This window comes from Danio rerio, chromosome 14 (assembly GCF_049306965.1).
Source record: "Danio rerio strain Tuebingen ecotype United States chromosome 14, GRCz12tu, whole genome shotgun sequence".
Lineage (NCBI taxonomy): Eukaryota > Metazoa > Chordata > Actinopteri > Cypriniformes > Danionidae > Danio > Danio rerio.
This window is the reverse complement of record NC_133189.1, coordinates 37,891,994-37,904,003: the sequence shown is the minus strand read 5'-3', so window position 1 is coordinate 37,904,003 and position 12,010 is coordinate 37,891,994. Positions and strand designations below refer to the sequence as shown.

At 36.2% G+C, this 12,010-nt stretch overlaps 1 protein-coding gene across 1 annotated transcript; it reads left to right on the top strand.

Moving 5' to 3' along the window:
- Positions 1 to 2,916: 2,916 nt before the first annotated feature.
- On the top strand, positions 2,917 to 10,166 carry pimr117 (Pim proto-oncogene, serine/threonine kinase, related 117). The gene is made up of 7 exons (XM_021481291.3): positions 2,917 to 3,284; positions 4,975 to 5,850; positions 7,948 to 8,093; positions 8,250 to 8,628; positions 8,745 to 8,921; positions 9,015 to 9,103; positions 9,602 to 10,166. The coding sequence occupies exons 1-7, from the start codon at positions 3,176 to 3,178 to the stop codon at positions 9,683 to 9,685; spliced, it is 1,860 nt and encodes a 619-aa protein (XP_021336966.1). The 5' UTR covers positions 2,917 to 3,175; the 3' UTR covers positions 9,686 to 10,166.
- The last annotated feature ends 1,844 nt before the right edge of the window (positions 10,167 to 12,010 follow it).

Sequence of the window (12,010 nt, the reverse complement as noted above, 5' to 3'; positions counted from 1 at the left end):
TTTCTTAAAATATATTTATTATCTAGTTTTTTTTTGTCCTGTTTCTGTAATTCTGTAGCACAGCGGAATGAACCGCCAACTTATCCAGCTTATATTTTAAGCAGTGGATGCCCTTCCAGCTGCAACCCATCACTGGGAAACACCCATACACTCTTGCATTTATACACTACAGACAATTTAGCATTTCACCTGTACGCAGTGGGTGGCGCTGTCACTTCACAGCAAGAATGTTCTCCCCGTTTTTGCGTGGGTTTCCTCCAGGTGCTCCGATTTCCCCCACAAGTCCAATGACATGTGCTGTAGGTGAATTGGGTAGGCTAAATTTTCCGTAGTGAATGGGAATGTATGGGTGTTTTGCAGTGATGCGTTGTGGCTGGAAGGGCATCTGCTGCATATGCTGAATAAATTGGCGGTTCATCCCGCTGTGGCGACTTCAGATTAATAAAGGGACTAAGCTGAAAAGAAAGTAAATGAATGAATGATCTTATTTGATCTTCTATTTTTGGCTCAACATTTTATGCACAAGTGTAAATTTTGTAAGCGTAAACCTTTATTTCAGATTTGTCTTGAAGATCTAAATCTTTATATGTATTTGATTTCTGAATCTTACAATAAAAAAGCTGCATTTCTGTCTTCCCTGGCATGTAATGTTTATTTTCATTCATTCATTTTCTTTCTGCTTCGTCCTTTTATTTATCAGTGGTCGCCACAGCAGAATGAACCGCCAACTTATCCAGCATATGTTTTATGCAGATGCCCTTACAGCTGCAACCCAGTACTGGGAAACATCCATACACACACACTCATACATTATGGCCAATTTAGTTTATTTAATTCACCTATATCACATGTCATATACAGAACATACTAACTCTACACAGACCCAGCCGGGACTCAAACCAGCGACCTTCTTGCTGTGAGGCCACAGTGCTAACCATTGAGCCAGTGTGTCCCCGTTTCATTTTATTATAATTAAAAAAACTCCTAAGTGTAGAGTAGTGTGTCCCCAGGATCAGGATTGAAAAACCCAGCAATAGTTAATAGTTCTTATTAGATTATTAGGCATATGGTACATATTCTTTTCGCATTAGAACCTGTTAAACAGATACAAATAATTATTTATTACAAAGAATTTTTTTTATTGATTATTATTTTTTTTATGAACTGCTAGTACTTATTTTTAATACTGATAGGGTATCTAATATAAGATACTAGTAATCACCAAAAGTACTAGTACTTCAATTTAAAACTACTACTAAAATGATTAGTAATTAATGAATAATGCTATATATATATATATATATATATATATATATATATATATATATATATATATATATATATATATATATATATATATATATATATATATATATATATATATATATATATGTTCCAGTCAGAACTGGAATTGAAACACTAGTCAAATCTGATTAGTTGATCACAAAGACAGATCCTCATGGAAATCAGCGGCAAAAATCTTAAATTTGTAACTAGAAACAACAGAGCATGTTACTATTTTACTGGTACTAGAAACAGATTTAAATTAAATTCTATTTTATTCTATTGCTACTAGTAACAAACCTAAAGTTTTGCTACTCATTTCCATTGGGTCTTTTTGATCAACTAAGTAGTATTTATTGTAGCAAGTACTAATGATTACTTAGTACTTATGATAATGAGCATGCTCTTACATTAACTGTTTAATAAGCGTGTTAATAAAATTTCTGCAATACATATTGCCATTTAATCAGAAAAATTTAAATCCATAATTTTCAAAAAGCTCATTTAAGCTGGGCACTGTCTGTTTAGAGCCAAAAAATTTTTGTAATCAACTAAAGCAACATGTCATAATCCCTGCAGTAAATATTCAAAAACAGCCATTAACAACCTTACAAAAATCCACTCTACATACTTGTACTATATGGGGGTTTGTTCTTCTCTCTTTCACATCACATTCTCCATGTCCATTTCTTCTGCTTCCTATAAACCAAGAACAGCCATGTTTAATATTATTAAAATAACTTAAAGACACCCAGACATGTGCACAGAAAGACCCTAATCAGTCCTACTCTAACTAGGCAAGTGCCCTTTTTGACCAGTTTGTATTTTCATTTCCTACATTCACATAATTTATTCACATTTTACAACATACCTTAAGATTAAGAGTCATTTAAACACCTGTGTAGACTATTATTAATAGTTATTTATATATTTTTGTTAATAATGCAATAACTGTATGCTTTTACAAATAAATACATCAAATTAGTCCTTTTATTTTATCATTATGTTTAATGAAAAACAACAAGCTGGTATCTTTGTTATCAAATATCAGAACAAACTAATAATAAAGAAGTAATTTATAAAGCCAGACAGAAAGTGAAGGGAAAAGTCTGTGACTGAATTTGCACATTTTTGTTTACTATTTGCTGGAACAAGCGTTAGTGAAATGAGTTAATGAATAATCAGATTTAGACAAAGCTAATTTTAATACTGAATGAATCTGATTATTGGCTCATTAATATACATGCCTCCATCTCAGCATTATCGTTAACCGTACGTTACTTGCAACTTCATTTGCAGTGTAAATGGGGTTTGATAAGTTAGATCAAATGATTTAATGTGATATTCAATATCATATCTCGCGTTTTAATGTGTAAACAAGCTCTTACAGCCAACAACTTCCATTTAAAGTAAGAAACGAATGCTAGACATATCTTACCTGTGAACGGTTTAAATTGACCCTGATTTAAAATAAACACTGGCTCACAAAGCAGACAGTAAAGACTCTTCAAACGGGAAATGTTTACAAATTTTATTTTGCTCTAAAAACAGCCGTGAAGGAAACGCTAATGTTGTTTTTCTTCGGTTAAGCGAAAGCTCCGACCACGTCACAAAACTGACCAATCACGTACCAGTAGTAGAACGTTGGAACGCGGGTTCGATCGTGACGCAACAGCAAAAGAGCTCTCTCGGTGAAAAATTTGCTCATTGCGTTTATTTGACACAAAGCTAGAAGCTGTACAAAGTTTGCTCTGCTAATACTGTCAATTGATAGCGTACGGTTAATTGAGGATCACTTTGATAAACTAGCTTTACTTTCAGAACATTTCAGTGTTTATTGTAAGTTTATTTGGATTTTCTCATCTATAAGTGTACGCAAGTTTAACCAAAAATGTTATTTACCGTGCTCGGAGTAATTGCTCTCTTTCTGAGAGAAAGAGACACCAACAACACTGAAGAAGAGGTCCAGAATGATGTACCACCTGTGAGGAACAGTGACGGTAAACGATGTCCATTTGATGTAACACAAGTGCTTTATTTTCTTACCTGGAGTCTGTGTAGAGCTCTACGATTAATTTTACCTTACTGGGAGAAAACATTACAAAACACAGTGAATATGGTTAATTGGTTTTAATACAATTCTATTGGTTTAAACACAGCGGTGTCAAACATTCACCATAGAAAGGTGTCTATTCGTTTTTCATAAAGTAATTTTCTTTGCTTTAAAATGAAAGGTTTAGTTCGCTCAAAAATTAAAACCTAATTCCTGAGACCTTAAGTAACAAATTAGGGTACTTTATGTGAAATCAGAGAGCTTCCTCATCCGCCATACACAGCAAGAGACTGCTCAGTCAAAGACATGAAAGGTAGTAAAATGTAGGGCAGGGCGATTTGGCAAAAATGCTATCTCAATAATTATTATCTATATTGAGCAATAGTGATATATATATATATATATATATATATATATATATATATATATATATATATATATATATATATATATATATATATATATATATATATATATATTTGATATAAGAGCAATTCCAGAATTATGGATGTGTCATTTCAGTAAAAACTCAAAAAAATTAATTCACAGATAAGGTATATGTTCACATTATATTTGAACATCTGTTTATATTTTCCGAAACAGCTAAAGACAGAGTTAAGGAATCAAAAAAATATCAGTCTGTAAACATTTTGTATACTTTAAATGAGAAAATTAAGAACACATTGTGGATTTGATCAAAAAAGGTTGGTGAGTTTACAGTATACGGCATACTTTGTAGAAATTCTGTGAATTAAACTGCATATAGTTCATATAAATTACAAGCCTACTCAAAAAAAGTTTCACTATTTTGGTAAAAACATATGCATGGAATTGCTTACAAGTTGTTAATGCTTCCAGATTTGAAAGAGTAACCCAACAATGACTGAATCCACAAAAAGTAAAGGGTCCATTAAAGGGCATAACATATTTTCAGCTGACAAATGTTCAGTGGCTGAAAATTCGGTACATTTCTAATATCAACACTTTTTCAGGTTCCATTTGTAGTACATCTTAATTTGTGTTCTTGATCAAAACATGATGAATGCTGGAGAAATTGTGGAATTGTTTTGGCTGATCATTTCACATATTTTGGGATTGTAATACTATACACACCTATTGGCAAGATTTGAATAAAGAGATAAATGCAATAATGGGATTGAATCTGGAATGTAATTTTAAAACTGTACCTGGTAATTTACTCTTCAAAAATACTTAAAAATGTTGCGTATCTTCTTAATACACTACTAACAACTAGCAAAAAGGCCATTAAAAAGAATGGCATGATATTGTTAAAGAGGTGTACAATTAATGAGTGAATAAACTACACTTTAGGACTCGTCTCCACCTGCTGGAGGTTTTAAGTGTGATTCTTATTTAGGTCAATCCATGACAGGCCGAAACCAGCCAAAGTACAAGCACAAAACACACTCGAAATATCGTACAAATATTGCTATTCATGTAAATGACGTAAAATAAATAATAATAAAATATTAAAACCTTCAATCAATGTCATTTGAGTTTGACACCACTGTCAAAGTCACTTTATAATTTACAGCATTCATTAGTATGCTTAATAACTATAAATAAATATTATTTGAATAAAACTAAAATCTTTTATATAATAATCCTTTCTTTAGGTCGAGAAATCGATGACTGGTGTAAAGAGCCATCACTGTTAGAGCCTGTCAGTGTTCACAGTGAGGAACCATCGCTGGAGGAGCCTGTCAGTGTTCACAGTGAGGAACCATCGCTGGAGGAGCCTGTCAGTGTTCACAGTGAGGAACCATCGCTGGAGGAGCCTGTCAGTGTTCACAGTGAGGAACCATCGCTGGTAGAGCCTGTCAGTGTTCACAGTGAGGAACCATCGCTGGAGGAGCCTGTCAGTGTTCACAGTGAGGAACCATCGCTGGAGGAGCCTGTCAGTGTTCACAGTGAGGAACCATCGCTGGTAGAGCCTGTCAGTGTTCACAGTGAGGAACCATCGCTGGAGGAGCCTGTCAGTGTTCACAGTGAGGAACCATCGCTGGTAGAGCCTGTCAGTGTTCACAGTGAGGAACCATCGCTGGAGGAGCCTGTCAGTGTTCACAGTGAGGAACCATCGCTGGAGGAGCCTGTCAGTGTTCACAGTGAGGAACCATCGCTGGAGGAGCCTGTCAGTGTTCACAGTGAGGAACCATCGCTGGAGGAGCCTGTCAGTGTTCACAGTGAGGAACCATCGCTGGTAGAGCCTGTCAGTGTTCACAGTGAGGAACCATCGCTGGAGGAGCCTGTCAGTGTTCACAGTGAGGAACCATCGCTGGAGGAACCATCACTGGATCTCATCTTCTTCTCTGCTGAGTCAAGCTGGAGTGAAGATCTCTCTTCAAGCTTCTTAACTGTTGAGTCGAGCTGGAGTGATGATCTCTCTTCAGGCTTCTTAACTGCTGAGTCTGGCTGTGGTGATGATGAACCCCTGTTTGTTGACTCTGCTGAACCTGAGAAATTGATGGAGGACAAAGAGACACAAACCATTGGTGAGTTTACTACCTCGACCCTACAGTTATCCAACACACATGCATATTTTAACAATGGTTTATGCTTTAAACAGACTTTAATATGCATTTTGTCAGGAATAGCTGAAAATGCATCTATCTGTGAAGATTTATTATATATCGTATTCATATTTAAGGGATAGTTCACCCAAAACTGGAACTTCTGTCATCATTTGCTCACCCTTTACTTGTTCCAAACCTGTCTGAGAATCTTTTTCCTGTTGAAAATAAAAAAATAATATTTGAGGAAAGCTTGAAACCTGTAACTATTGACTGTCATAGAATGTGTTTTCCTACTGTGGAAGACGGTGGTTACAGGTTTTCAGTTTTCTTCTAAATTTCTTCATTTAAAGGGGTGGTCCAGAATGTTATTTTTAAGGCTTGGTTGTGTTAATAAGATGCAAAGCAATGTGTGCTCATGTTTAACTTGAAGGAAATCGTGTTATTTTTTCATAAATCTCACTTTGATTATACACAGCTACTCAGCTAACATGAAAACGACTGTCATATTTCCTAGTTCCTCTAAAAGGCCCACCCTCAAGTGACTCTGATTGGTCATCATCATAATATGCTGTGATACGCCGATCGGCTTCACGTCAAGCCCTGATAAGCACGCGCGTTTTGTGTAAACAGTCAGTCAGTCAGTCAGTCAGTCAGTCAACACGTGTCTGTAACGAGTGAAAATGGGATGCGGCTCCTTTAACTGTTTCTGTGCCTTTTAGTGTGTTTATGCGTGTATACGATGAAGTATTTGTAACACGAGAAGCGCATGTGCGCGGGAGAGATTTTTATTGTTCTTTTTCTCTCATGCTCGGATTAAGTTATTTTCTGTGGTGACAGAATAAAGCACAAGATGTGAGATGAGACCTTTGTGAGCCTGGATTGATTTGTTTTTGATGTTACACTCCAGTTGGGAAATCATTGCTGTATTTTTTTTTAAATCAATGCGCTACAGGACGTCTTTCATGCATATGCGGAATATGCCTGTGTAAGTAACATGAATCGTTCACATATCTTTTGCGACTTTATTGTCCGAGTTGTAAAACGCATAGCATAGCTGCCTATAGAGAGAAATTCTGCCGTCTCACACAGATAGACGCAGGTGCTGGCCAAGAGTGCGTGTATGTGTATGTGTGTGTGTGCGTTTACAGCCGTTTGATAAATATGGATTTGTAACGTTAGCTAAGTCGTTAGCGGTTACCATAATTTCCCGTTGTTTACATCTTTGCTACAACACACCGTTAAAGTTAGACACTGTACATGTCATGATCAATTTTAACAAATAAAAACACTTACAGGTCATGACTCAGAGTTCACAGCGTCTCCTTGCTCCATCTTTGAGAAGATTTTAACTGAATCCAGCACTGAACTGGGAGAGATTCTGGAAGCTGTGTTTTGTCAAATCATGCTTGCTATGTATTTTATAGTTCTCTGGAACATAATTAATATTGAACTGTAAGCACTTCTGTGTTTGGGTCGTGTCATTTGGAAGCCCAACAACAGAAACAGAACAGCTCTGTGGAAACAGCAGGATGGCATTTCTCTCTCTGCAGTAACGTTACAGCGCCTCTGGCCACGGCCTTTACCTGCGCAGTGTGGGATGCGCAATAACGAACTTTTGTGATCTCACAGGGGGCGGAAGTATTTTTTGTAGTCCCCAAAATTCGTTAATTGTAGGCGTTGCTAAGCTAACTCTGTACAAATCAAGGTCTCCCTTTGCATTAAACTTTGAATATTTTACATTCAGAGATGCTGTTTATGTTCACACAGATACATTACACATCAACTGAAGTTTAAAATATAATATCGTAGTGGACCACCCCTTTAACAAAGGAAACTCACAAACGTTTGAAAACACTAGAGGTTGAGTAAATAGAGAGTAAATGTTTATTGTTGGGTGAACTAAACCTTAAAGGTGAGACTGAATATTTTACACTCATTTGTTTATTTACCATCAGATAAACTTTTAAGGGACAGATATTCAGTGTAGTATCTCAATTTATATATGAAAGAGGAAAGGTTTTAGATGAAGGTACTGTACCACTGATGATTTCTCATCTCTTCTTTGTCTTTTCACAGAGATCAATTCCCACTGCTATGCAATTGAAGCTCAGCTGGGTGAAGGAGGCTGTGGAGCCGTTTTCTCAGCCACTCGTTTAGAAGATGGCCTTCAGGTGGCAGTAAAATTGTCCGATTTCGAGGAGGAGAAGCGATTCATCAGTGTTGTAAGTAGTGTGCTCTCATTTACTGTCTTCTTGTCATATTAATCGTAGACTACAAATGCTTTTTGTGATGATAGACATTGCCAACAGTTTGTCCAGGACTTGTTTATTGAAAATACCTTTTCTATCAAATGATCTTCACAACTGTCTTTCTTGTAGGATGGGTTTGAAGATCCACTTCCACTGGAGATCGCTCTGCACTTTCTTGCCAATAAAGGCCCCAAGGTTAAGGAAATCATCGAGCTTTTGGACTGGAAGGTGGAGACTGATAGGTACTTCATGGTGCTAGAGCAGCCCATACCCTGCATGAGCTTGCATGAATTCCTTCTCGACTGCGAAGGCATCATTCCAGAGAACAAGCTACGAACAATCATGTACCAGACAACAGTTGCAGCCCAAACATGCTGCCAGCGTGGAGTTCTTCATCGTGATATCAAGCTGGAGAACTTGCTGATTAACCCGGACACCCTTGAGGTCAAACTGATTGACTTCGGGTGCGGCGATCTTCTTACTGAGGACAGTTTCCAATACTTTAGAGGTATGTTCATCCTTCAAAGCTGTAAGAAGGGTCTTAAACTCTGCTGATTTATTTTTTTCTGTGAAACATTCGCTGTTGTTTATCTATACTGTTGGTGGAAACAAATTCTCTTTCAGGCACCAGAGAGTACTTCCCTCCCGAGTTTTCGTCAACTGGAAGATACCACGGGGAACCAGCGACAGTCTGGTCACTTGGAGTTGTTCTGTTTCTGCTAGTTTTCTACAGATTTCCAGAACAAAGTGACTTGCCTAGAATGAACAACAGAAGGTTGAGGATTAAAGGCTTGTCAAGAGGTGAGATCTTCACTTAGGCTAAAGATGATTGTATAGGATAATTTGAATGTCATTTAAACAAGCATGTATAAACTCTTTCTTCTTTCTGCATAGACTGCTGCGATTTCTTCCACGGCTGTCTGCAGTTGGACCCAAAGGATCGGCTTGAACTGCAGAACCTCAGTTCCCATAAGTGGATTAGGGTATCGAATAGATTTTGACATTAGCCATCTTACACTGTCATAAGCCAGCTTTCATTTGACATTAGCCATCTTACACTGTCATAAGCCAGCTTTCATTTGACATTAGCCATCTTACACTGTCATAAGCCAGCTTTCATTTGACATTAGCCATCTTACACTGTCATAAGGCAGATTTCATTTGACATTAGCCATCTTACACTGTCATAAGGCAGATTTCATTTGACATTAGCCATCTTACACTGTCATAAGGCAGATTTTCATCTTAACATGACGTTAGTTAGGTGCATTTCTATCAAGTTGTTAGAGCAGATCACCCCCCAAGTTAGAGTTTATTCAGCAAATTAGTGTTTCCATCTCCCATTTTTTGCATAAGCACCACTTCTCTTACTCATTTCAACACAGACAAATGGAAACCAAACAAAATCTTATGTTCTTCCATTTTACATGTTATTTGTTACATCTATTCATGCTTTAAAATTGTCTCTGTTTATGTTTCAGACGAGAACAAGGAGGAATGAGGAGAACTGTCCTAATTTAACGGATGGATCTAGTCATTCCAATCACCCCATAACCTCCAATTAAATTCCTTGTAAATAAAAAAAAGAAATGATAAAACACTTAACAATTTGGACCTTTATATAGTGTATGTGCCTCTTCCTGCACTTTAACACCAGCTTTTGCACTAATTCTTGCACTTTTACATGCTAAAATAAAATGTATAATAAATTAATTAATAAAAAGATATATCTCAGTCGTTCCCAATCCAGGTCCATATATTTTTGGGTGTCTCTGTGAAAATGTAATTTGAGACAGATCAGAGAGACTTCTGGACCAATGATTACTGGGAACAACTGATATATATACAGGGTTTACAATTAACATTATCACTCACCATCCAATTTGGCCACAAAACTAGAAAACAAAATGTTAAAAATGTAATAATGAAATAAAAAAATTCATTAATATAAAACAATATAAGAAATAAAATAAAACAACTACAAAACCGTCTATATTGAAATATAAATCGATAACTGGCCATGTTATTGACCAATCAAATTCTTCCAATAACAACAAAAAAAACAATAATAAATAAATACAACAATTAAAAAGTTCACCCAATAATTGAAGTTATGTTATTTATTACTCGTCCTCATGTTCATCTTCAGAACTATTTTAATCCAGACTCAAAGTTTGACTCAAACATCCTCAAGACAGACCATACGTCTTCACATAAAACAAACATTTGTATTGAGTTTCTTCTCCTCAGTGTCAGTATAGGGCACTCGTTCACAAGTACTGTGCAGTGACATATGCCCACGTGCGACTTCCTGTGTTAAAAAAAAATGCACAGATGCATTCAAGGTTACATGTCAGAGGTGTGACACTTGAAAACGAGCCCTATACTGACACTGAGAAACGAAATTGTTGAATAAAGGTATGTTTGTTTTATGTACACATAAACATATTCTCATAGTCAGGAACCTTGCTGTCTATGGAGGATTAAGAAACTCTCAGATTTCACTAAAATATCTTCATTATTTTCATTAAAATATCTTAATTTGTGTTCTGAAGATGAATAAAGTTACAATCTTTAGTGTTTGCTTTAATATACTTCTCATCAGCTTTAGTAACCATCTTTAGTCTAATCATTAATCATCATTTATTGACTAGTGATCTTATATGTAGGTGATATAGGTTATTTTATGGTGAGTGATAATCCAAACCCTGTATATATAGGTGGCGAGGTCCGTTCCTCCACGTGGTGCCACTGGAAACTGCCCATCGTAAAGATGGTGCTGAGCTGAACACGGACACAAACTGACATCAGGCTGGGCGACAAGCCTCACAACTGATGATAATTATTATGAATTTTGTACTAAATGTTGAAATAAAGTCACATTTTTACAAAAGATGTGTTTATTCTGTTTTTTTTAAGGTTGATTACTGTGAAAACATTTCAAGTGAGATCAGTCAGGCACAAAAAAGACAACATTTGTAGATTTAACAAAGATTAGTTGTGCTTAATGTTATTAAGCTGAATGTTTGATGTACAAGCATACATGTGGTGGAGTTTTTAGCAGTTGAGAACAAATGCACTGTAAGAAATGCTTGTCTTCCAGCTGCAACACCTATACACCCTCTCATTCAGACACACACATTCATTCACCATTTTAAATACAATTTTGTTTATTCAATTCACCTTATGTGTTTTGACTGTGTTCCCCCACAGTCCAAACGAATGCGATGAATTGAAGAAACGAAAAGGTATTCAAAATAGTGAATGAGAGAGTGTGTGAATGAGAGAGTGTATGGGTGTTAATCAATTCACCGCATGTGATTGGAAACCATGGGAAACCAGAGCACCAGGAGGAAACCCATGCGAACACGGAGAATAGATAAACTCCACTTAAGGACACAAACTCCACAGCCAGGACACGAACCTGCTTGCTGTGAGGCAAAAATGCTAGCTACTGTGTCACCCAGTTTACCTTATTGTTTTTACAAATTTTAGTGGATTAAACTTAAAACAATTAAGTTGTCCCAAAAATGTTTTGATTGATTGACAGGCTTTTTTGATTGATCTCAATAAAAGTATTCAAAACAGCATTAGGGTTGTCTCTACACACATACACAGAGCATTTCTGAGCCTGTATTAGCTGTGATAGAAAACATTGTGAGTAAAAAACCAAACAAACAAGAAGAGTTTTTTGTCCTTTTCATGGTTTCAGCTTGTAAAGTTGTGTCACGTTGTTTTTATTCATTTGAATGTCTTTTAAATCTTTTCATTGTCTTTTAAATCAATTTGATTTATTGGGTACTATTAAAACAGCTTCCACTTGTCATTTCACAGACTGTTTTTGATTAGAATTCAGAAGAATTGCAAACATTCACATCAACAGTCCCTTA